This window comes from Athene noctua, chromosome 5 (genome assembly GCF_965140245.1).
Source record: "Athene noctua chromosome 5, bAthNoc1.hap1.1, whole genome shotgun sequence".
Taxonomy (NCBI): domain Eukaryota; kingdom Metazoa; phylum Chordata; class Aves; order Strigiformes; family Strigidae; genus Athene; species Athene noctua.
The window spans coordinates 47710141-47736361 of NC_134041.1; the positions used below are offsets into that span (position 1 = coordinate 47710141).

The 26221-nt window shown below is 46.1% G+C and overlaps 1 protein-coding gene across 2 annotated transcripts; it reads right to left on the minus strand.

Annotated features, from left to right (window-relative positions):
• Window positions 1-969: 969 nt before the first annotated feature.
• Window positions 970-19459, minus strand: CXCL12 (C-X-C motif chemokine ligand 12). Of its 2 annotated transcripts, XM_074907391.1 has the most exons (5): window positions 19351-19459; window positions 14194-14311; window positions 10758-10844; window positions 6974-7071; window positions 970-5164 (listed from the first exon to the last, which is right to left on the minus strand). In XM_074907391.1, exons 1-5 carry the CDS (start codon window positions 19409-19411, stop codon window positions 5133-5135), a joined length of 396 nt encoding a protein of 131 aa, XP_074763492.1. In that variant the 5' UTR covers window positions 19412-19459; the 3' UTR covers window positions 970-5132. The 2 variants fall into 2 exon arrangements, with proteins under 2 accessions (XP_074763492.1, XP_074763493.1); XM_074907392.1 differs by lacking the exon at window positions 6974-7071.
• Window positions 19460-26221: the final 6762 nt, after the last annotated feature.

A 26221-nucleotide genomic window follows, 5' to 3' on the forward strand; every position in this document is an offset into this window, starting at 1 on the left:
CGGTCTGCACTCACAATTACCTGCTCAGTTTTTGATAATCTCTTACTAAATCACTGCTGGATTTGCAAAGGGATCATTACTCATCTGAGTTTCTTTTTTCCATTTTTTGCATGTCTTTTGTCTTGTGTCTATTTGACCAAGAAATATTTATTGAATAAGAAGCTTGGTAAGGCTCAAGCACTGTTCCACGAAATTATCCCTAACCTTTGCTCCAGCCAGAGATGTACATGGTGCTGGGATTCACTTGTGTTGTTGCAGTGGATGAATGGAGCAGGACTGGCATGCTGGAGCAGGGCAGCTGTGGAGGGTGCAAGATGACCTGAGGAAACACTTTCCCCCTGCCATGGGTACTCAGAGGTGGGAGAGGGCACTGACAAAAGCCAGGTTTCAACTCATGGTTTTGAAACTCACAGCAAATTTCCTGCAACATCATCCAAGATAGGATTATACCTCCAGGACCTCGGGCCAGTCCTACAAGCCCCTAAAACCATTCCCCACCTCCAAACTGAAGGTTGACCCTGCTATGCCCTGGAAAAAACAGCCCGAAGGAGGGTGCTGTTCATCACATCTGCTCTTTTGTCAAATGCATCCCCTAAAGCCCCTCAGGCTCTTCAGAGAACCTCATCCCTTCCCCAGTACAGACAACGATGACATCCCTGTTTCTGCAGCAAAACCAGCTCAGTTTCCAGTTCTATTGAAGTCAACCTGCTGCAGGAGACAAGCGGGGGGCGGGGGGGGGGGGGGGGGGGGGGAGTTTAAAAAGTTTGCGTTTCTGCTTAGAGAGCAAATGGTTAAGCCTTTGTTAAGCCTTTCCTTTTGAAGATGGCACATTTCAATCTGCTAGGCTGCTGCTCCCTGCCAAACCCTGTGGTTTCCTTAAGAGAGTCTGATCCCATGGGGCTACAAGAAGCATCCTTGAAACTGGACACTTAAACTATATCTGAATGGTTTTTCTGATGTGAAGCTTTTAGCTGTTTGTGAGGAAAAAAAATCAGAAGCAAGTAACAATTTCATTTATATAGACATTTTTATTAAGAAAATTTTAAGTACATACACATTTATGGGAGAAATTACAACAATATAAAAGTGTTTTTAAAAATATATAAGGAGTAATTTCAAAAGCATAATATAACTCCTCCAAAAAAGCTGCCTTACAGGAACACAAATACAAAACCCTTTTCACATTATTTGGGAAGATATTTCTTTTTACTTAATAAAAATATACAGTATTTACCACAATCTGACAACACTGAGTTCTTAAGAATTGGAAGACAGGAGGTTCATGCAGCCCTTTCATCATGATACATGTTTTCTCTGTGGCCACCAGTTTCATGTTTGCAGACAAGGCTTGTCTTGGTGGGATGTTGGTAAAGAAAAAAAATCCAGATTTTAGGTGATTTCTCAGAAACCTCTGGTTACTATAAGTCACAACACTCAAAACAAGTTGCCAGAGAAAAGAAGAACCCTCTAGATGCTAATGAAGGGGAAATAGCAACAAAAACTTCTATAGGAACTGCATTTTCAATGAAATGTTTATATTTAACTTCCAATATAGCCTTCATTGCAAAATGAACAGTCATCTTTGCTCAAACACCTTAGTTAAAAACACATCAGAAAGTCACCTTTCATCCTTCCTCAGGCAGAATTCAGATAAGATATTCATACATACAAGTATAAAGCTAGTATAAATATAAATTGGCACAGCAATAAATACCATCTATTCTTAAAAAAAAAAAAAAAATCAACCTTAGGATTCGCCAGCTGCACTTTGAAAATACCACGTGATGATTTCACATTTACAGAAGCTGCTTTTTCAGCACCAGTTCAGTGTTCTCTTTCCCCTCTTTCTCTTCATGTGTGGACCCTACATCACTCCTATCTCCCCATGCTTCCTTTCCCTGATTCAGTCTTTGGTCAACAGTTAAAGGCAGAAAGGAAAATGAATTGTTCTCCCAGAGCAGGTTTCTGCTAGTGCTGCTTCTCAGCCTGAGACCATGGTGTGCACAGGAGAGGAACAGCATGTGATGCACAGGGTAGCACAGGGAAGCTGGGGCAGCCAAGTAATTGACTTCTCTAGTGTGAAGGGCATGGATGCTCTTCCCAATGTGTCATGCAAGAAGCAAAGCTTCCTGCTCAAGGTTGAATTTTGGTTTAAAGCAGGAGAAAGCTTTTATCAGGATCTTACTTAAGTTACTTGGTTAAGTTATTCAGTTAATCCTGGCCGGGTCTGTGCCACCCCTGTATTCACACTGTGCTCAACCTTGCCCAGGTGAGGGAGGGTGTTGGTGCCCAAGAGCAGCCCCATGCCTTGAGTAGTCTCAGCTACACAAATAGTGAATTGTCACCAGCGCAGCGGTGTCAGGGCCCAGGTCACAGTGTGAGTCTCAAGGAATGCCAGGGGCAGACAGCCCACAGGCACACAGACAACCACCACCTGACTGTAAATATTCCCTAGCCTTGCAGGGAGTCCCTTTCCTTCCCGCTGCTACTCATGCACTTCTCCCAGGAGCAAAAGCCCTTCCTTTAGCAAGTCTACCCTTGCAACACTCACTAGTTTGCCCCCAGAAGAGAAGGTTGACAGGTAACCCCATTTCCTGCAGTAACTCTGCCACCTGGCTATACTGTCCAGAGCTAGGACCCCAGGGTCTGGTTGGGTGCTCCAGCACTGCCCATCTCAATGCTTCTGTCAAAGTGGTCTGTTTTCCCAGGCTGTAATGTGAGGAGGTTGGCATGTCCCCCGACACCTTTCCCTGCTGGTGCTGACTGCAGATGCACTCCCTGTTAACAAGGACTGCAGCAGAGCACTGGCAAGGCTGTAGTCACATCTACCCACCCTATCTTTTCACTGGAGAGAAAATATTTCCCCTAGAAACAAAATCTTCATGGCCCCTATCATCATTAGCAAGGTATGCTGCTGAATCAAAATCAGAGGAATATTTAATTCTCTGTTTACTCCAATAGGAATCGATCAGACCTGAAGCTGTCCTTTGATGGGAAGCATGTGTGAAGAATGCACCTTCCTGCGTGAGAAGGACAAGCTCCGGGTCTGTATCAGTACCAAGATTCGACATTTTCTCCAAAGACAGACATTCTTGGCTTTGACACTCACATGTCTGCCTCTGACAAACTACTAGCAATTTCAGGTGCATGTATGGGGACAGGAGATGGATCCTAGGATATAAAGTACAGTCCGGGGAAGATATAAGAAACTAGTTTTCTCATAAAAGTTCTGTCTGTCTTTACACTTACAACAGAGGATCTGACCTTTCTCACACTAAATCAATACTCAATTCTCATCAAGTACAGTGGTATCAGACCTTTCAAAAAAGAGACACAATATACTTAAAAGCACCACGATAACACTAGAAGGAATGTAAAAATCACACAGACATACATTTTAGGCACAGCAGTTGATTTCTACTTTAGAGCAAATGAGGTGATGTGGTCCCAGCTGAAGCACTCTCCGTAACAGCACTGTTTCACAGAGAGGAAAATACAAGATTTTTACCTGAATCCACATGGAAATAAGGCAGTCCCTGGCTAGCCAAAGCGTCTCTTTGGCACTAAAGATGCCTGCCACAAAAAGAAGAGCTTAGTGAAACACCCCCCTCAGTGTTCCCAACACAGGCTGCAGGGAATAAAGAAGATTCCTTCTGAAACAACCCGCTCAAAATCAACCCCCACAATCTTACATTTTTTTGTTTACAATACACACAGATACATACAAACACAAGCACTGTGCTGCACAAATTTGCTTCTGCCCAGATTCCAATGCACAGTATAACATGATTATTGCAGTACTGCAGGTGTTTTTCAATACACTATATAGCAAAGATATAGTGTATATAGGTAAGAATCGGAGAAAGACATTTCTGGCTGAGGGGATTGGTGCAACATGTGGTACCTGTCCCTGGGTGTACTTTGCAAAGGAAATTACAGAGGCTATCCTGTTCACCAGCAAACAGGGCCACGGCCGTTGGTGAACAATGAGCATTAGCCTTCATTTTCACACCCAAGACACACCACTCCTTCCACAAATTGGTCAGACCCTCTCTTGCCCCAGGCATCTCTTCTCCAAAGATATGGCCAGACATCCTCTTCTAGGTATCTCTGGAGCAATCAAAGATGTCACTGCTCTCAGGTATGTGTGACTGTTCAATAGCCGAGGCCACAGCTTCCTTGGTGAAGGGTCACGTGGATGCATCTATGCCTATTTCAGTGCAAAATTAGCCAGGCGAGATGAAGCCACCTCCTGTGGATGGGTGGGAAGAGACACCTGGTGCATGGCAGCATATCTGACTCCTCCAACAACTTGCAACATGATCTTGTGGTGAGACCTTTAATAAACCATTCTTTTTTGTGCTAGAATTTGTCATCAGAAGCACAAGAACATAGGAAATGACAGGTGACATCAGATCAGTGTTGTGGCTCCCAGTATAACTACTACAAATCAAGTACTAGCACCTTGTAATACACCAAATGTACATTGACCCAGTTGCCATAGCTGTCACCAAGGTCTCTAATCTTCAGAGAAGGGCTTTAGCCCTGTAGCCCTGAGTTTAATCTCTCACCCAAGATACCTATAAATGCCACCCATGGTAATGTTGTCCACTTTCATCAATGTCTGATGCTTTTTAGCCTTCCTATGTTCTTTGCCTCGGTGACTTCTGGAGGCAATGAGTTCCTCCACTACTTACACAACATCATTGCACTGTACAGTTCATGTCCTTCTAGGTTTAAAACTCCAGGAGACTTGCATGAACCAAAAGAAAGTTAAATAAAGCAGGACCTCTACATAGCAAAAGAAATAAAATATTATGTAATAACACAGGGTTAGTTTAAATTCATATCTGCCCTCAGTGCCAGGTAATAAACATACTTTTTCATAAAAATATGTTTATTTTTATGTATAAAAACATTTTTTTTCTCAAATAGTTACATCTTACTATATAAAAATAGCACTGTGAAAGCAAGCCAATTTGTGCAAAAAAACCCCCAAACCCAAACATAAAAAACCTTTGGAAATGTATGAAGCGTTGCTTTTGTGCTGCACGGTAATAGTGAAATGTATTCATTCCCTAATACTGGTTATCTGCTCTCTGGGTCCTACAGTAAGAAATCCTGTAGACGGCTTACAATGCTTGCCTCTTACATCTTGAACCTCCTGTTGATGAAGAACAGAGTGAAACACTATTAAGGTTTATTTCAGTTGCAAAAGCTTTGATATCAGGCCTAGTCAAACAGCAAATCTGTGTCTGGATTAACCCAAAGGCATTTTGCAGCCCCTCCAACCAGTATTTGCCAAACATTTTGGGGGAAGTTCTCCATGAGCAGCTACTAGGTGCCCAGCAGGGCAAACCCAGTAATGGGAGTTATTTTGGGCAGGTTGTGCTCATCACAGTTAGTAAGGTGTTCAGAGCTAACATAGAAGGAAGGCTGGCTAGGAAGCTTATTCTGGACTTGAAAGCCAGAGCAGGGAATTATCAGTGGGCAAAGACAATTGGCAAAAAAAAACCAGCAGGGAAAGGAAGGATTAATCATCTGTGAGCAGTCCCAGTAGTGGAGCAAATGCACTGCTAATGTCTCCTCTACCTGCCCCTACCCTACAGCTCTGCTGGAGATCATGGACAGCTCCACGGGGTTCCAGATCTCTGTGAAGATGGGGGAACAGAGGACAGCCCATGCTCTGCTCTTGTTGGTGTTCAGCTCGCACCATAGTGTGGCTAGAGAGCGAGGCCCCTGAGTGTGCTGCCCAGCCAGGAGCCATCCCCATGGCCTCCCTGCTCTGGGACCTCACCTGCTGTGAGCTGCTGGGTAGCACATCACAGCTTGTGGTGACCAGTTGCCCTGTGAAGGTGGGATGATGGGGAGGACAAGCAGCCACACGCTGTACAGTAAATATGTGAGGTGTTAAGTGCAGAGGTAGGGAGTTCAGGGTAGGAGACAGAAAAATCAAGTCTCCCATGCTCAGTGTGAGCATGGTACCCAGTGGGAGTGGTGTGTTAGGCATCACAGCAAAGTACAAGTGTATTGTGTGCAGGGTTCACTCGGAATAAGGAGCCAGTCTGTGCTGGTGGCCTCCAGGGTTTGTCTGAAGTGACCCCTACTCCTGCTCCAGGCTGACTGGCCTTTTGCAATCTAGATGAGGTCACTAAGGCTCAGTTACAAGTGTCAGAGAGTAAACACCAGGTATTCAAAACCCCTGGTGTCCCAGCATGTCTTGTCTAGCCTAAAGGATCAGAACAAACATCCCTTTCAATGCCTGCTGGACAGCTAAGACTGTGTGACCACAGTCAGACACAGCTGTGGCTACTCTCAGTGAAGGTAGCCTTGGAAAATTCATCCAGGTATAAAGAGGATGACTAAGCCATAAGCAAAATTTTCCTCTCTGAAGATATCTTTTCCAATATCCCACACCTACCGGTGCAGAAAGGCAGGATACACCATCCTGGTAGGAAAAAACCTGGGACATCCAGAGCATTGGCATATGTAACACCATTCTCTGGGACTTGCTGAGCATCTCCCATAGGAGAGGTGTCAACCAGTCACCAACACAGCAAATCATGTTGTCACCACCCAGCATTTCATTTGTCATTTGTCAAAAACACCAGTGACAAATTCACAGCTGTTATTTACAGTTTAACTCTGTCAGTTTGGTATTGCAGGAATATGGCCAGCTAAAAGAAATAGAGCTTCCAAAACCTTTACCATGTTTCTGACTTTGGCTTTGCTTCAGGGTTATTTTGGCCTCTTTGGGTGTCCATTTTCCCATCTGTAAAGTGGGAAAACTTTCCCCTGCTTTAAGAGTATTATCCCTTTGAAGGGAGGGTACAGATATTATCCCTCAACAAATATGGGAAAAAATGGAAGTCTGGATAGGCTAATGTATTTGCCGAAGGTCACATAAGATGGTCAGTGGAAGAGCAGGGACTTGAATCTGAGGTATCCCAGCTCAGAAACTAATGCCTCCTACCATTCTTTCTCCCTGGAGACTTTAGTGGTGTTGCACGGGAAGGGCAGAGTGGGCCCCGTTTCTTCTGTTGCTTTTTTTTATGAGTGCGATGACGTGGTCTAAATCAAAAGAAAAATACAAAAAGACTGCCATAAATTATTCATATACAAAGGCCTTATTCACATTTATCCCATGGTCCCTTCACATCCTGCTGGCAGGGTGCAAACCAAGGTAACATGCCTTTTCATATACCCTCTGCCTCAGAGGAATGCTAGGCAAACGGAAGTTCCCTGGTGACAGGACATTTACAAATTCTGAAGCCAGAACAACTCTTTTCCCCAAAACACCGAAGTCTCCCCAAACGCCTGCCAGAACTTGTCAGCCAGGAGCCTCACCATCCACATAGTAGACCCCAAGGTACAATTGAAAGCAGAGGATGGATGGATGGATTTCTGGCTTCCCACCCAGCATTCCAACTGACATCAATCAACAAGAACTGGTGGTTACTCTATGGAATTTGTGGACATTTAGTGTCTTAAAACAAGGCTGTAAAGGTAGTCACCTACATTGTCCTCCACTGTGTGGGGCATTCACCCAGCACAGGCTTGGTAGGGTATCAGGAGGTAGTTGTTTTGGCATGTTGTAATTCAGCCCTTATTTACAAATGAGGTCAGAAACTAGGACGAGCAGTCACACCAGGGTTTACAAATACTGTGTAGGAAGGCAGCAGCAGGGCTTGGCTCCCATCACAGTCAGTTCCTAGAAGCTGGGAGTTTCCTTTCCTTTCTCCCAGCAGGCTCAAGGGAAAGGTTTTTCCTATTTGACTTTTCTATCTTCTCCAGATCCATCAGCTCTCTCATCTGTGCCAGTAGTAGCCACTGAGCTTAATGAACTCCATCATCTCAGACTAAGGGAAGTTCTGAGGTGGGACTGTATTAACATGACAGCAGACAAGCTGGTGTCTGTTTATTTTGGGCTCTGATAACTCTGCAAGGGTCTGATCTTGCATATCCTTGCGTTAAGGAAGAAGAAAAAGGCAGTCAATGTACTGCAAATGATGACAGGGATTGCCTGGAAGTGATACAGGATTTGTTAGTTATTTCAAGAAAGGACTAATTTGCCCCTTGTCTATAACATGGATGAATGTTGAATGATGTTGGCCACAGCAGCTGCGCAATGATTTTTAAAGCCAGTTAAGAAATTTGGATTCTTGATAGCCTGAATGTATTTTACTGATGTCTCATAAGTGTGTATATTACATGGAGATGTGATGAATATAAAGCAATAATAAAGGCTAAGCAGAATTAGTGATCAAAATAACTCCCTACTAAAAGCCATCTCTGGTTTCACAATCAACTGTATCGGACTACTATATTCCATGACTTTTTCTTTGCCCTTAGCTGCAGATGATAGCACAGAAGATACTCTCATATTGAAGCACTGGTATAGATTAAGATGTCTTGACAGTTTGGATTTCACTTAAGCAATTACAAGAGCCCTTTCTACAAAACGTATTGATTTTATTCCAGAAAAATAAATTCCCATGTACAATTGGGTTTTCATAACATGAAACAATTAGCCATTTTATTGCTAGTGCATATAGGGTAATGTCACATTTCATACAATTTCAGTACAAGTGAAAAAATATAATATATAGCTGATTGAAATTGATAGCTACATTAACATTTATAGATCTATATATATTTATTTTACAAGCTGTTAGTAGTTTAGAGGGATATCGGTGTTTTAAACTACCAACATTCATATGGCTCCAATTCAAATATATGAATTGTTTGATGCGCTATAAATATATTCCAAAGTACATTTCACTGAAGAAGTCAGAGCTGTGCACTAAAATATATCAAAAACATGCTTTGTGAAAATGCTACAGACAGAGTTCTGACTGTCTGTGAAGCATGAAAATGCCACCGGTGCTAGCATTACTAGTTGGAAAATGAAAACAATGCCATGATTACAGGATTAGGTGATGGAGATATATGCTTTCTTTCATTTTATTTCACAGAGCTGGGACCAAATTCTCTTCTGTTACTCAATGCAAACCATGATGAAATCCACCAAATTAGTAGAATTGCTTCTAGATTAGCACTAGGTAAATGAGACACAGAATCTGGCTGGAGATCGGGCATGGGCTCACTGGTTTCAGTAGAGCTGGCCCCAGATCTTCACTAGTGGAAGTGAGAGCAGAACATGTTCCAGCTGAGTTGTTCCCCTAAGTGAGGCAGGCAGGATCTGAGCACAGTCACATTTGCCCAACCCTACAAATTTCTTAAATGCCTCCTAAATTTTAGGTCTTATGAACAGCACCAAGAACTTCATTGGGGATGACAGCAAACAGAAACTCAGGCAGGGGCTTGAGGATTTTCCCACGTTGGAAAACAAAGTAGCTCAAGCCCCTAGGAGAGTCAGCATGGACCACATCCTGCTCTTGGATTCAGTTGTGCCTAAATTCAAAACCATCCTGGCACCATTAACCTGGATTATCCTGCAGAGAATTTGCCCAAAGGACAAAAGGGCTGAGCGGTGGCAGCAAAGAAGGCACTGAGCATCGGATGAGATGGGAAGAGCTGTCAGGGCTGGAATCACAGTCAGTTTGTTAGCTGGCTTCCTTCCCTCCTCAATTTTGGCCCCAGTGTGGTCCCAAAAGGGCCACATGGAGCAATCTCTCTGCTTATGGATTTTTGCATTTTTTCCCCTCTGCTTATTGTAAAAACACAGGGGAACAAAGACTTCTTTTTTTTAACTCTACCTCTTGTTTGGCAGATGCATTTACAAATCAAACAGTGGAGGGCATTCAGCTACCTGTACTGCCTCACATCTCCCCTGAGGCAATACCCTTCCCCACATTTCTCCAGGAATGCATTGCTTTTGCAAATGACTGGATTCCAGCCCTGCTTTTACCCTACAGATGCAGGGGGAGTAAAGGTTCAGCGGTTACTGAGGGGTGGGAATGTGGTGGGAGGGATACTGAGTGCACAGGTAGGCTTGCTGGCCAAAATGCTGCTGCTGATCAGGCACAGCCCAGGGCTCTGGGCAAGAAAGGAAATTCTTTGTACCATCACTTGCCTCATCTTCCATCCCAGGAAGGCTGAAGCCCTGCCCTGCAATTCAGCACAGAAATGTTCTCTGTGCTGCTCTTGCTCACCGTAAAATTGAACGGAGACAGGCTGGGTCCACCTCAGAGTAGCCAGGATCACCCGCTTTCAAGGGGAATAAAAATAGATTTTAAAAGTCTGAATTTGCCAAGTATGGCTGGTTTTCCCCTGGCCTTGTGGGAGAGCCTTATTCATGGCGGCGCATCTCGCCTTGGCTGATATTAATAGCACTCCACACTGCCCAGCAGAGAAACAATTTTTAGTGCCAAGACCCCCTAGGCCTCAGCTGCCTGTGCAAACAGACCCCCACAGTGTAACATGGAGAGGGGCTCCAAAGAAACTGGAACAATATAGATTCTGAAGTAATTGTAGTTTGGCTTGGGGAAGAGGGGGCATAAAGGAAGCCTTTTCCTTGGGAGAACGGCTTTTTTTAAAAGAGGATGAGCTGGGTACCCCAGAACAGATTCATAAGGATAGTTTTTGCCTCAGGCCTTGGCAAAACTCTTAGTTTAACATTTAGAATATACTAGAAGCTGTTGTTTTCATACAGACTAGGTCAACTCCAAACCCATTTTCAAAACAATATCTGATTCCATGAGTACTTTGTCCACATAGTAAAAGCCAGCCCTTAATGTTCTACCCTTTAATAACTCAGGATGTTAGCTGTTAAGTCCATTTGTCTCTTGTCTTACTTGTTTAAAGCTTTTTCCAGATACTCCTGGATCCACTTTAACTTGGGATCAATGCACACTTGCTTGCTGTTGCTCTTGAGCCTTGCACTGCCAAAGGAGAAAAGTCAGAGTGAGTCTAGTGTGTAACTGCTCCTCAGCCCACACCCACTACCCACCCCCAGATGCTTTATTTTCCTTGGGTGCCAGTCCTGCTCTCAGTTAACCCATGAAGAGCATGGGTTGTCCCTGCCATCCTCGAGGCACCTATGATAAATACCCCTGGTTTCAAAGCACTGGTACCATCTGTCTCCTCTTATGCGGATTCTTGCAGTCTGTACTGGGATGCATGTAGGGGCAGGACAGATACAGAGTTTGAATCTAAGTTTTCCAATTCATACTGCGCTGTTATGAGTTCAGTGCCAACAACAGCTAAATTTGATTTGGAAATACCGACATGGTAAATACAGGTCATTTTTGCAAGTAATTAAGAACAGCTTTAAGATTCAACCCAAAATTGAAGTTTGACATGTTTTGAGGACAGGCACGAAACCATACCTCTTGGATGTTCTGAAAGGGTTTGGTCACTCTTGGCTTTCTGTTTTATACAAGACTGAACTAACAGGTTGATGGCAAGAAAACAACTGGAAGTACCATAGTGCCAGAGGCAAGTTCTCCCTCATGTATTCACTCAGCACTAGAAACAAAAGCAAAAACCTCCTGAGGGATTTCTCCTGGATGTCCAAGCTGCACTTCCCTGTTTAGCTGATTTGACTTCTCTGTGAATATGGCATTTGGGCTATCTGCATCTTTCATACAGAAGCAGTAGAAATAGTTTTTCACCCGCATCAGCAGGTCTCACCCTCCAGGCATCTCAGGGCCTCTTGAGAGTGCTGTGGTCTCCCATGTTCCCTGAAGCACCCTGCCTCTGCCCCAGCTGCTCAGAAATTTCCCCTTAAACAGCCTGCCTGCCATGCAAAAGTGCCAAGAACAGCAATTTCAGGGAAATGCCCATAGGAATAAGTTCAGTATTTGTTTAAGCATTTTGCTGGATGGAAGCCAAAATGTTCCCCACTTTGTAAAATGAAATCTGCAGAATATAAAACTATGGCGTAAGAAATAACAGGTCAAAAAGGCTCCCTGGTCTGAAGTTGTGCAAGAACACAGCTGTAACATAAACACATCGAAGAGCCAGTCTTGCAAGCCCTGTGCCAATAAAGAGATGAATGGGCCCAATTCATATTTCCTTACAGCAGTGCCAAGCTGGAGTATTTCCAGTGAAGTGATACCAACAGAGAGTAAGAATGGAACTGCTGATGTTAGCAATGCCTGGGAACTCGCAGGGTATGGAACCAAAAGCATACGTAACTAGCCTCCAGCCACATGCAATGCAGTCCCTCTCACCTAATATTAAGACGTTTACTTTTTAGAACATTTCTGAGCCTGTCAGTCCTTGCTCCTTGTACAGTCACAGCAGAGACCTAGGCAATTGTATGGAGCGTTAAATCTGAACTGCGTTAGATGTCTACTTTAGGATGCAATTAATTGCGTGCCAAAAATGCCTAATTTCCTGTACTGAAAACCAGAGAATTAATTTAGGGTGGGCTTTCTAGAAGTAGACATTCAAAGAAAAGATTTCTAGATTTGAAGAGATGACTTCCAATAGAAAAGCCTGCTCTTAGGCTTTTCGTTCAGGTACAATTCCCCTCAACCATAAAGGGTGCAAAAAAAAAAAATCTTTCCTTGAAACTACATGATTTTACTGAGATTCTCCGTTCCTAAAAATGGTAGTTTTAAAGTTACCTACACTTTCACTGTATAAAGCTTATCCACTAAATGCAGAGTATGCTAAAAATCAAGATGAGAGATTTATGTTAGTTTTGGTTCCATTTCAGCTTCTGTTTCATTAAAGACCTAATTCAAACCCATGATGCTTCCGGGGTATTTGGAGGTGAGTTTTTAAGTACCTTTAAAGTAACAAAAGATGATGAATTACAGGTTCATGTGTTCTGTGTGTCACTAATCACATTGGAAACACACACATTTGTGTGAGGAATGGACAAGAACATGAACGGTTTAGTTTCTGCATTTGATGCTCTTACCTATATCTAATGACTATGATCCCATGTTAATTAAGAGATAAATGTATCTTCTATCCCTTCTTAAATGCCTGTCTTTTCTTGGAACTACTCCAGAAAATTCCAAATCCTCTACAAAGCCTTAGCACTGGGACCCTTATGACATCCATTAACAGTCCCAGAGTACAAATCCATACACTACTGCATTTTGGATGCTTGCCTCCAAAACTGTTTATAGGTAGAGGTCAGAGTTAGTCACAGCTGGTTTTACCATTTTTGTGAAAGGAAATTATTTGTCAGCTGAGGGTTATATTTTTCTCACTGTCCTCCTCCACCAAATCCTAAGGCAGAAGCATGCATGAGAAAATTTGTATGATCTACCTAGAGTGATTTAAAAAAGAAAAAAATCATATGAATATAAACTGGATCATGAATGGATACATGCTCTTCAACATATCTGTACACTCCTGAGAAATCTCATGAAACCACATCAGTTTTCTGAGTGCAGAAATGTTTTGGATGACAAAGAATGGATTTCTACGGCATTTGAGTTGCAACTGGAAGAGCCTGGCATGAACAGAAGACAGATCTAGTGATGGGAGCACTGCACAGAAACCCAATCTAATCACTGAGACCCTCTTGCAGAGGTCAGCAGAAGTTGATAGTAGTAAGGCTCCCTTGCAATGAAAAGATGAATGCTATTTTTTCTCTTTTGAAGAATTTGAAGTTGGGAGAGGAGGGAGAGCATAACCAATGAACAAATGAACCAAAAGGACCTTCCTAAAAACACACACATGCAAATCTACAACCCCATTTTTTCCTGAAAATCAGTGTTTCTTTTTCATCAAAAATGAAGAGGTTATTTTTCTGTTGGGAATCCATCATTTCTGTCTTGCTGTGATCTGTGATTTAGTGGAGTCAGTCACTGCCTGTTAAGTGTGTCCCTAGATCAGGCCAGCACATGTACCTCCTGTGGAGTCTACAGGAAATCCAGGAATTCCTTTTTGCTTATTTAGCTCCTCTTTATGGAGAAGTGGAGCATTAGAAGACTCAGACCACTGTAGTCTTTCCCCCAAGGTGTGAAGCTCCACATCCAAGGCAATGGACAGCCTGTCTGACATTCCTTCTCACATACCCAATGGGGGAACAGGACATGGGGTCATAGTCACAGGCAGATCACAGAGGTAGAACACAGTTGGAAAGCATCTAGCTGGGCTACTTTGTGTGGGGTAAAGCAGGATCCAGCTGTATCTGACACGTGGGGTGAAGAGACAAATTGGAAATCATGGCATGAGACAGAATTGCAGCCACCAAATCAGGAACCAGCTGTGTGACTTCTTTTTGACACCTGAGATTATACCCAGCTGGAAAGCGTGACTTACACAATCTGAAGTGAACAGTTGGGTGTCGAGAGGATTTTGAGGTGCTTGATGTTGGCTCTTGCCACGTTGCTCTCGTAGAATCGACAGGGGCATCGGTAAGTCAGGCTGACAGGTTTCTCTGCAGGACACGGGAGAGAAAGGGCACGTTACTCCATCTTGCTCCCAGTCAGCAGCACAGTAACACAGACCAGGGCTGACAGAAACTCCTTTCAAATATGCAGGTGAAAAAAGGCGATAAAAAAGCTGTAGCTTTGGGAGGGCATTTGCCCACAGCTCACAGCACAATCATTTTACCCGAGTACCCAGCCTTTCAATAACAGTGCGTGGGATTTTGGAAGACAAAAGAGGGAGACAAAATGGAGATAAGTAAAGAAGAAGAGATTAGAATAAGGAGCCGCTCCATTGTGCAGGGATGCTCCTGGTAATTAGACAAGATAAAGGCCAAAAGAGGGGGGCACTTGTCCTCAGTGTTGTTCTTGTCAAATGATTTTGACCCGAGGCCAAATTAGAAGGTAGCCAGAAGAAAGCGATGAATTCCAAAGAGTTCAGATCAAAACCGCTCGGCTCAGGTGCAGGCTTTTTTCACGGGGGACTTACTGGCTACAGAAAAGCCCTGAGTCTTTCAGGCTTTCCCAGGGCCCAGCGGCTGACCTTTCCACTACGGCCAACCTTTACTCCCAGTCGAGATATTCGCACAAGGAGGTGCGACTCGGAGATGCGAGATCACAGTGGTTTGGCAGGAGAGATTTGGAGTCTTTTGAACTCCCAGCCTGTGGCAAAGTAACAGCAATGGAGCAGACAGTTATCAGACAGTGCACTCTCCATATACTGATCAGGGCCCACCAGACTGTATGAGAGGTTTGTCACCGGCATCACTAGGGACAGAATTAATTTTAGCTCCCTAGGCTAAAAATCACCAATGTATATGCATGCAGAAGGGAGAAAAGCAGCCTGGCACTTGCTCACCACAGCCTCTGATGCAGTTCTGCTACCTGACTTCTCCATGGGAGAGCTTAATTACTGGCAAGCAAGTGCACATAAATAAGGTCCTCACTCTGTGCGTAAGCCTCAAAGCTTCAAAGCTCCGTGCACGCTAAAATACAAACACAGAAGCCTTGCCTGGAAGTCTAGAAGGAGCTGCCTAAGATTTTAAACAATTTCCCAGTGGAGCAGTTTTCAGCCTCTGGGAGGAATTAAATTCATATAGCTAACCCATAAGGTCTGGCTCATGCTGTAGATGGTCAGATCTACATTTGACAGGGCTTTAGATCCAACATGGCAAACTGCCGTCCTGTTTATTTAGCCACACAGGAGCACTCACAGCATCCAAACCCAGTTTGCTTAAAGGCAGATGGAGAGCTAAAAAGCAGGGAAAGGCTTGGAATCCCTAAAATGCCATCTAGGAAGGTGAGAAAAGAGACAGCTTTTCAAAGTGCATCTGATCTGCATATATTGCACATATACCAATGCCTGTCCCTAGCACATATAACCACAGACAACAGGATGAAATTACCCTGTCCTCAGGAGGGAAAACCCTGTCTTCCAAGTGCCTTCACCAAGAGATGAGCCAGAATCAGATTCCACAGGCAGGCTGGGCAAGCAGAAAGGAATTCATCAGTGTAAGCAGAGTTGTTCCAGATTCACACTAGGATCCGGACTGTGAGTTAACTAAATTGGAGGCCTTTTTCTATCAGTTTTATAGGAGTCCAAACAGTGATACAATATATGAGTTAAAAATGGAAGTAGCTCCCATCTGCAGGGGGAGGAGGAAGGCAGGCTGCAGGGTGAGCCCCCTGAACATGCACTAGACTGACTAGTATGCATGTGGAAGGGAGGGAGAAAGGTGCTAGGATTTCCCACTACAAATCTGTGCCTGATAGCTACACATCAGTGAGTCTGTATAGGAAAGGGAGGCTGAAATTGAATGCAGTCAATGCAACACATAGCACAGCTGCAGTGGAAGTGTCTCTGCAACCTTGTATCAACCAAGTTTAAGCAAGCTTTATCCTAAACAACACACAAGAGATAAACTGTCCAGATCTATGATTTGAGAAAGCAATCCTGTCCTGAGACTGGAAGAGGGACTTTCAATCCCATACATACTACCTGAAATCAGGAGCAAAGTTTAACCGTGACTAACATGTCTGTGAGCCCCAAAGTTGTTTCCTGCCCAAGAAAGGGCATCCAGCACAGAAAGGAAGAGGGGAAGCCCCAGCATTTGATGTTCTTCTGTCACCCCCAGTGCAAGGTGGAATGCCAACGCCCCTCCCAGCAAAAGAATCCCTTTGGTGTTTCTGTGCCCCTTGCTTGGCGATCCACAGCAGGCACTGAGCACCAGGGAGCAGAAGCACAGGCGCCAACAGGGTCAGCTCTCAGCATCACTAACAGGGAACCAGTATCTCCTGCCACTGCCCCTCCAGCACTCCAGGTTGACTGTGGCTCACTCTGCTCTCAGAAAGGCTGAAATCCAAGGAAAACTCCTGTATGTGGCATCTTCTGACACATGAACTCTTATCATCATAAAGTAGGAGGGGGAAGGGGTCATTTGGGGGCAACGATTTGGGAAGGGGACATTTCTGGTCTTCCCTATCTCATTTCAAAATTCAAACCAAATTGTTCCATGCACAGTAGAGCTGATCAAGCCAATTCTACAAATTTGTACTGCAAAGGTTAATGATCTGTGGGCTCTCTGCTGTCTAATAAACACTGAAGCCATTCTCTCAGAAGGACAAATTAGCATAGTCTGTTAATTGCACTATTACATGAAAACACCAGTTTTCATGAAACTGATGGTACATGGAACTTTTGAGACCTTTATCTGTCTGGCACATTTGATTAAAATGGGTGAATAAAGTCAAGTTTCAGAAGAGCCAGACGCTATTCAGACATCTCAGTGTCATTCCTTCAGCCCTATTTCCTTAGATAAAAAGAAAAACAGAACACTCATTTTGGTCTTGTCTAGAATGGTCCAAAGGGTTCTTAGTTTGGGTTTTTTTTAAAATAATAAATAGTTTTAACTGTTTTCTAACTCAAAGCTGAGTTTTGCTATGTCTGAACACCCACTTTTGCTGGCAAATTCTCTCCAGAGACAAAAGCACTCACAAAAATCTCCCTCACAGAGTGGCCACGTAGCAACGTTGGATGATACCTATTTCACCCCACAGGGATCTGCCCTGCCTCAGCCACGCTGGAATAGGGCAGAAAGGGAAGTGAGTTACCAGTTCTGCTGTGAAGTTACCATCATAACTGGCTGCAGGGGCTGGAAAGCTCTGGGCACTTGAATGGAGAAGGAAGCTATATCCAGGCAAGCAAGCCGGGCATGAACAGACAAAACATTTGATGGAAGCATCATTTTGCTCCTGTTCATCCAAGGGTGCATTTGTCAACATCAGGAGAGGGCTCACAACACTAGAACAGCTCCATTTCCCTGGGAAGTGAGGCTGTGATAGACAGATACAGCGCTACCAGGGTGGCTAGGAAGAATTCCGAGCTCACCTGCCCTCCAGGACAAGCTAGCCCTTGAAGCCCTCATCCGGATCAGTGTTGAGAGCAGTACATGACATGCAAAGATGTAGGCAAAAAACTTCACTCATCACTGGAAGCCGGTGAGGTCTCTCTCCTTACGCCACTTTTCTACAAAAAAGCCGTTTCCTCACTCAGGTAGTAGGGTCCCGGACATGTTTACCCTGCTATAAAGATACCCGCTGCCGTTTGCTGTCAGGTAAAGGGTGCTGCCGTGCAGGGCGAGGGCGGGGGGCCGGGGTTGGCCCTGCCACCCGCGGCCCCCGGGTTTGCCTTGGCTACTTGCGCCCTCGCTGCTCAGCCCGCAGCCCCAGCGCGGCGGGGGGAGCCCACCTGGCCGGGCCTCCCTGCTGCTGGGGTCTGCGCGGCAGCGCTTGCTCCGCGCCAGCTTTGCGTGCGCTTCACCGGGCCGCGGTTGCTGCAGCGAGAGTACTGTGGAAAGGCGTCGGCGAAGTACACGGGAGCAATTAACTCTCTCAGGCTAAACAAAGAGGGCACCGGAGGGCATCCTCTGCCGCCCTGGGTGGGGAACACCCAAGTTTCGGTCGGCAGAATGGGAGAATAAGATGGGATCGGAGGATTGAAAGGGCGCTCGTTACCCAGCCACCAAGATTTCGATGAGGGAACAAAAGGTGGCAAATCTCTGCCAGGAAAGAAACCAGCCGCAGGAGGAGCGCCCGGGAGATGCCCTGAGGCTGCGGACAGCCCCCCGCCCCGCCACGCGTGGGGCGTGCAGCTGCCCCGGCCGTCCCCGCTCCCTGGAGCCCGCGGCACAGCGCTCCCCGCGGGATGCGGGACGCAGGTTGCCGCGGTCTTCGGGGCTGCCCGCGCCCGGCGGCTGCCAGGGCGGCCGGCTGGCGAGCAAGGTGGCCAGCTGCCGCTGCGCCCGGGCTCCGGGGGGACAGGCGGGACCGCGGGGCCCGGCGGGCTGCGAGACGGCGCTGCCGCGCTGTGCGGGGTCGGGGGGGGGGTGTCGGGGGGGAGCGGCCGCGGTGTCGCTGCCCGCATTTGCCCAGCCTTCGCCAGTGCCAGCGCCACTGCACCTCTCCTCTCCTCGCACATCCCCCCCCCCCACCCCCCCCTCGAAACCTCTCCGCGCCCCCTCGCCGGGGGTGCGGTGAATTCCTGCTGAGTGACAGCTTTGGCTCAGTTCTGCCCTGATGGAGAGAAGATAGATCACGACACAGGACAGAAAACCGAACAACCGCCTGCTTCTCATTTCTTGCAACTTTTAGGGATGGGTTTTTAAAGGGGAAATCGATATGCATATTTTGCAAGGAAACGACCTCCCTGCAGACCGAGCGCTGCTGAAAGTCTTCCCCCAGCCGATTTCAATGTGGGATGTTTGGCAAAGAGGATCGCTTTGACCAGCCTTCTTTTGAAAAAAAGCGAGCGAGCGAGAGAAGAGGGGGAGCCTGCCTGCTCCCAGCGCCCAACAGCGATCGCTCGGGGTGCGCCAGGCGCGCACATCCGAGCCGCGGCAGGAGCCGGCAGAGCGGGCGAGCTGCGGGGAGAGGGGGGAAGAGCGGAGATTTCCGCGGGGCCGTAACTCCCGGCCGGGCTCCCCGGCGCCCGCAGGCAGGAGCGGTGCAAGCGGCAGGCAGGGAGGGCGGCGGCGGCCCGGCAGCAACTTACCCTCCGAGAGGGAGATGATCGCCAGGGCGAAAGCGAGCAGAGCCAGGGCTCGGAGGTCCATGCTGGGGCGGCTGGCGGGGCGCACGGCTGGCGCTGGACTGCTCGTCCCGGCGGCTGCTGCGCTCTGCTGGAGTCCCCTCCTCCCCTCCCTCTATAGAGGGGCCGGGACCGCCGGGGCTGGGGGAGGGGAGCCAGGGGGAGTAGCTAGCCTATGATTTATTGCCCGTGGCATGTTATTACATCCTTCCTCTGTTAAAAATGCTTGGAAAGGAACCAAAAGAGCGAGGGCTTCACTCTTCGCTCCGTCAGCCCGGCAGTCTTCCCCCAGGCTAAGCGCTTGCCCCAGCAGCCCCGCGACCCGAGCCCTCGTGGGACAGCAGCGGCGCTGCGCTCCCCCCTCCGCCGCGGCCCGGCCGGGGGACCGGGGGTCCCCCTCGCCCGGCGTCTGGGGGCTGCGGCCCGGCGGGGAGCCGGGACCACGGCCTCTCCGTCCAGCCCGGGCCCGGGGAGAAAGTCTCCTCGTCAAACTACGCCAGCACCGTTCCCCCTGGGAACTCCGGCCCCACTGCCCTTGAACCTGAGCTGCTAGAGCCGGGGCAGCTGTGGGGTCGCGTCCTGTAACGTCTCGGCACTCACACCGGGAAGAAGAGAAAAATCCCACACACACACTCTCCTGGGCGCGAACCTCGATTTACACTGGCGCCCTGGACATCAGATCCAGAGTTTCACACAAAGCATCTTCCCCGAAGTTTATCTGGGGTTTGGGGGGGAGTGGGGAGAGAGAGGGGGAGGCTTTCAGTTTTTGCCTCCGCATGCTTGGCTCGAAACACCACCTTTTCCCCGTATTAGCTGAAGACTGTTATACATTTGCCTCCTTTGTATTGCAGATGCTGCCGGGCTCCCTGGCACCTCGGCCGAAGCCCCGATGGCGCTGCAGAGCCGGGAGGTCTGAGGGGTGCCATTACCATGAGCCATTACAGCATTGTCAAGTGTAATTGACTTGAGCATGTCCTCGCTGTCTGCAGTCCAAGCCCACGGGGCCCTGTTTGTTGCCATTCAATACTTTAAATAAACATCGAGGCTTTGATTGAATTTGGACCCCTCGGCTGCATTTAAAACAGGCGCCCTCACTGAAGGTTGGGGGGGGGGTAGTGGGTAATGCTAATCCTGGTCTGGAGGTGTTTAAAGGACAGATCCATGACGCCCACCAAAGACAGCAGCACCGTCGGTTTGTACCCTGGGTAACTTCAAACTCTGCCAGCCACAGCTCATGAGGCTGGAAACAGGGGCCCAGATCCTGCACCTGTGCTAAGATGGGGCTGTTTCACTTCGAGGAGCTTGTTTCTAACACTGGGGGAAATGCTTGCATTGACATTGGGCCATGAATTGGCTGCCACCCTGTCACCCCGACATGGTGAGGCTGATTCTCACATCCATCTCCCTAAATCTAGTTATTTCTCTTTCTTTGTCTCAGCTTACCAAGGAACCCTGAATTTTGGGCTGATCTTGCTCTGCCCCCTTCTTTTGGGTAAGCTACCACAGTGACACAGGAACCTGATGCACTGTAAGGGCCAATAATCATAACTAGTGCTGTGAGCCTGGCCACAGCTGCTGTGACAGTTCTAACACTGCAGGGATGGGAGAAGCAAATCGTAATCCCACTGCAAACACTGCTAGCAGTGCTGCTGTCCCACCACTGCTGTGGCTGGCACCTGGGGACATCCACATAGGTGAGCAATAGTGTGTCTTTGCTGTCGCTATAGACACAGAGAAAAACAGTCCAAGGATCTAATCAAAGAGGCTGGATGGATGTGGAATTACAGAGTTACATCTGAGCAGCAGTCTCCCTCTCGGCATCCTCAGACATGCACACGTGTTGTAACCAAAGGGGAAAACTGGTCAGATCCGAGGAAATGCCTGGACAGACCTTTGGAGCTGACTCGAAGAGCTGCAGCACACAGCTACGAGGGTTCTCCCTACACCTCTGGATGTCTGAGTGCAGCCAGCTTCAAACAGGGCTTGCGCATTTCTCCTTAGGCAGGAGGATGCCTCGGCTGTCCTTCCCCTCTGCCACAGCTGCCTCTGCGTGGGAGACCAAGTCTCCCGAGGAGAAGGGAGTCGGAGTACCCGGGACACCGCACCCGGCAGCATCCCTCCACCGCCTTCCCGACGCCCCCCGGCCGTGGCGCGGCGGCTCGGAGCTGCCTCCTCCGGCCGGGCCGGCCCGGGAGGGGGGACCCCGGCGGGGCGGGGGCTCCCGGGGCCCGCTTGGCAGCGGGGTGCAGCCGCCGCCAGCGCCCGGGTGTTGGGCAAAGTCCCCCGGAGAGCTTCGCACCGGAGGAAAGGCGACCCCGCGGCGCCGCACCGCCCGCTTCGACGGCTGCCGGGTGAACCGCCGGTGGTTTGTGTCCCGACTCCTTCACCCCCCCCCGCGCATGCACAACACACCCATAGCTATGCTCTCTGCTACACAGAAACCAGTGAAACCGAAGCGAGCGTCGGGGTTATTTTGCCAGGGCAATTTTACCGGACCAGCCCAGAATTTCTCGCGGTGGGTACCCTCCGCGGACGATTTTTGCTCGGGGCCCGGGCAAACCCAAGCCTGCAAAGCCTCGAACGGGGCTGCGGGGCGGGCGGGGGACGAGAGACCTGCCCGGCATAGAGCCCTGTGCCGTGGGGCTGCCTTCACGACCTCACTGGTATGTTCCTGATACTGGGATGAGGAAGAAATCTTCGTACAATCACCGAGCTCATCTGAACACCGAGTGGTTTGTTTTTTTTTTTTTCCATCAAGAAGAAATAGCTGCCTACGGTACAACGGTTCTGAGTTTAAGACTTCAACAGCAACAAAACACCAAACCAAACCAAACCAGGGGGAAAAAAAAAAACAAAACAAAACAAAACCAAAAAAAAACCCTCAACGAGGGTCTTATGGTTTGCCCCAGTCTAGAGTTATGAACTCGGGGAAATCTGAACGAATTGTACCTTTAAAAGGGAAGTCAAATGATTCGGCAACTGTTAAATTCCTTAAAAAGTTCGTTTCAACTTAATGTTAACTCCCACAGAATTGACCAGTGTTTGTATGCTAAAAAACACCTATTCTACATCCCTCGATGAGCTGGGTGGCTGAATCCCACACCTCCCCCAACACCCAACCAGCTGCATCCAGAACTCCTTAATAGCCAGTAAATTTAATCTTTTATCTGAATGCTAAAAAAGAAAGAATGAATTCAGAAACCTTAAATAGACCTACTGTTTATTTCAACACAGCTTGAGACAGCCTTTTTTAATAATACAATAATCCAAATTTTTAGTGTGTTTGTATCAAATTACATTTCCTCTTAAATGATGAGATGGCAACATTTCTGTTGCTTAGAATTTTAGACTGACATAACCCATCAATGAAATCATTATTATCTGAAGTTGCTTTAAATCCGCACAGATTATGTCTGAAGTAAGACATTTCTGGTCACTGCAACACAACTCGTTATTATTAAGCAACGTTTTTGTGAGTTAAGAAATAAACTAAATGTCCTCAGATTGGGAAAATAGTAGCCCTGTTTTCATCTTGTTCTCACTAATACTATTTGACTGTGATCTTTCTTAATATTTCCTGGACTTATTATCTGTAACTAAACACATAATTTTTTGGACTGCCATAGTGTTCAGGCAGAATCTACGTATAAGTAGAGTTAAGATTCGCATTGGATCTCAGCAGTTTGAAGTAAAATACATTACAAACCAAGCATGTTAATGCCAGGAAATTCAGGGATCTCAAATTAAGGATAATTACATTTAGAAATCAGTATGCATTAGGCTATTGGACTGCACAACTGAGATACCAAATCAACCTTATCTCTGCCTTGTTGTAACATCCACTAACCCACATGATAATGACTACAGCAGTTTAGTATCTCTGTCTCTAGATGCAGCACTTTTTTTCCAAGATGTGTTTTTAAAAACATGCTTAAAATGTTTATTTCCACATAGTATGATGCTGTGATGGAAAGGAAAGAAGCTAAAATGCTAATATCAACATTAACTATTGGTGCAGAGTTGAGAGTGCTTAAAGATTCTTTTTTAACTTAACTGAAATTTTTTGATTTATCATACTTTCAAAAAAAAAAAAAGACATCCCTATAAAGTTCTTTTTTCTTCAGTAACTGACTATATATCCTTATATTTACTTCCATCTTACTCTCATTCTTGTTTTGTTTAATAATTCCTTTTTTAATAGTAGTCTTATTCTTGTGACATTCCTACATGATTTTTTAATTTTTTTTTTTTTTTACCAAGACTATCAATCAGGTGAAAGCTTGAAGCCTTTGCAAATCTTGCTGCTCATCCAAGCAGCAGCTAGAAGAGGATAAACATAGAGCAGTTTGAAGATCTTTCTTGACTCTTGTCTTTGACCTTCTTGTTTCAAGTGCTAAGACTATTTTCCCTCCTTATTGCTATGCCAGGATCCATCTATATGTGTAGCAAACAGGACTTTTAGTATTAAGTATTTGCAACAAAGCAATATAAACTAAGAGAAGTGACTTGCTGGATTTGTCTGCTCTGCAGAAGGAAAAAAAGTATCTCCCCAACTAACCAGGTTTCAGATAGAATTGCAAGAGTTTGTTCAATTGCAGTAAAATAGCCTCAAACATTAATGTACACAGAGATATCCATAATGTGTGTTGGCCCTGAAAGATTCCTTGGAGGGCAGAGGGAGAGATCAAATAGAGGTCAAGTGAGTAACTGTTTATAGATGGTTAACTAGAGTGACAGAGAACTGTGGTAGCTGCTTTTCTAACAGTGTTTAAAGGTTTAAGCTTGCTTCCCTGGGAGTTCTGTATGTGATTTCAATGGATGTGAAATTGGCCCTTAAGGGCAGAATTCATCTTTTCTCTTATCCCAGCAGAGCACACCCCAAGTTGGTCTAACCTTTCATGAAGAAACTCAAAACGTGATAAATTTTGCTTGGGTTTAGGTTTTGTTATGAACACAGCTCTTGGCCTCGCTGTGAGGAGTTTCCTGAAAGCTTGGGGTAAACCAGAGCCAAGTATGGCGTGTTCTGCCTCTTCCCCTGAGCACCAAGCTGACGCCGTGGAGGGGATTTTATTCCAACAGTGTTTAAAACTGTGTGGCTTTGCTTGGGTTTCGCTTGGAGTGTTCAGGTTCATTGAGCTTTCAGGCCACTTCAAGGAACATAGACCTCAACAATAAAATTATTCCCAGCAAGAGGAGGCACCTGGGAGGCTTGGCCAGGGTCAAACTCAGCTCTGCTTCTGTCCTATCTCCATGGGAAACTGATGTGCAGAAGACCAGAGCACCAGAACTAAACAGACTTGTATCTGCAGAAAAAAATCTAGCCTGATGGGCGAGTCAAAATGTTCAGAGGTCCATATAGCACCCGTCACATTTCTTTCAGGCTTTCATTTGACTAATCAAATGTGAGTCACGTGTCTCTTGGGATATTTTTTTAATCATTGGCTTTTAATTTAAAATAGGCATGAATGAAACACCATAACCCAAATATCTATACACTTTGGGGATTTTCAGGTTCTGAAACAAACCTTCCAGCTGCCTTCTCCTTCAGCAAAGTCTAGGGGCCTCATGGTTTTGTCTATATTAGCAACTTGCATGGTGCAATAAGAACAGATCTGTAGAACAAAGAAGACACTCTGTCTCATTTCAGGGGCTTTCTTTAGTCTAGCTGTAATCTTGTCCTAAGGACTGAATTCCTATTTAGCAACTGGAGTACATGCCCTTCTGGAGTTCATTTTATGACTGTTTCATCCCAAAGCAATCTAATTCACATATTTAGAGACACCTCTGTGATGCAAAGTAAATAGGGATAGAGCTTCAAGAAGCCCACTCCAAAAGCACATCCTTGATCCCAATTAAAACCTTAACGTAGGTGCAAGCCTCAGAGACACAACAGTCAGGTCTGTTATCCCCTGCAACCCGGGGTACCAGCCCGCAGCTCCCCGGACTGAAGGCGAGGGTGGACGCAGCTGTCGGTTTCGGTGTATTGGGGTGCCCTCTAGTGACTGGAGACTGGGCACTAGCTGAGCATCAAATACCGTGAAAACCCTTTCCTCAAACATTGTATTTTGCTTTTGGTTTTGAAAAGTCTTTTTTTTTTTTTTTTTTCCTCCCCCCCCTCCCCTTCTGTGAATATTCAGGAATTTTCCGACAATTGGATTTAAAAAAAATTCAGAATTCATTATTTTAGTGTTGTTTTGAAGAAGTCCTATTGTCAATTAAAACCATGAATATAGCCATTTCAGGAAAAAGTAGCTACAAAGTTACACCACTTAAAAGCCCAGAGTACTAGGTAAGATAAAAACGAGAAAGAAGAAAAACAATCAGGTGGGAGGGAAAGGATATCATGCTGTGTGCCCAGAGCCTGGGCAGCATGTACACTGAATACAGAGAACTCACGAGGCAGATAATTTAAACTAAATCTAGTTTGTGTTTAGAAACTTGTTCTCTGGACTATGGGCTGTATTAATCTCACATTGAAGTGAGATCCAGCAAACAGGTTGTTTATCATGATGGAAACATTTCATTTGCTGGAACTATTCTGACATTCGTCATCTAAAGTCACCAGATGGTAAAAATGTTTAGTTTGCAATAAACAATCATTAACATCACTTAACATACATGTCACTCACACAAGGACATGTGTGTTATGGGACCGGACCTAACTGGGATGTGGGAGATTGAGACATGCCAAATCCTACCATTTGCTTACTTGGTGGACTTGTGTTTTAACTCAGAGCCTTACTAGATTTTATAACCAATAGTTGATTGTATAAACTGAGGTTTTCAAAGCCAGCTCCTAAAACGTTGCTTACTTAAAGGGAAATACTCGGCCAGA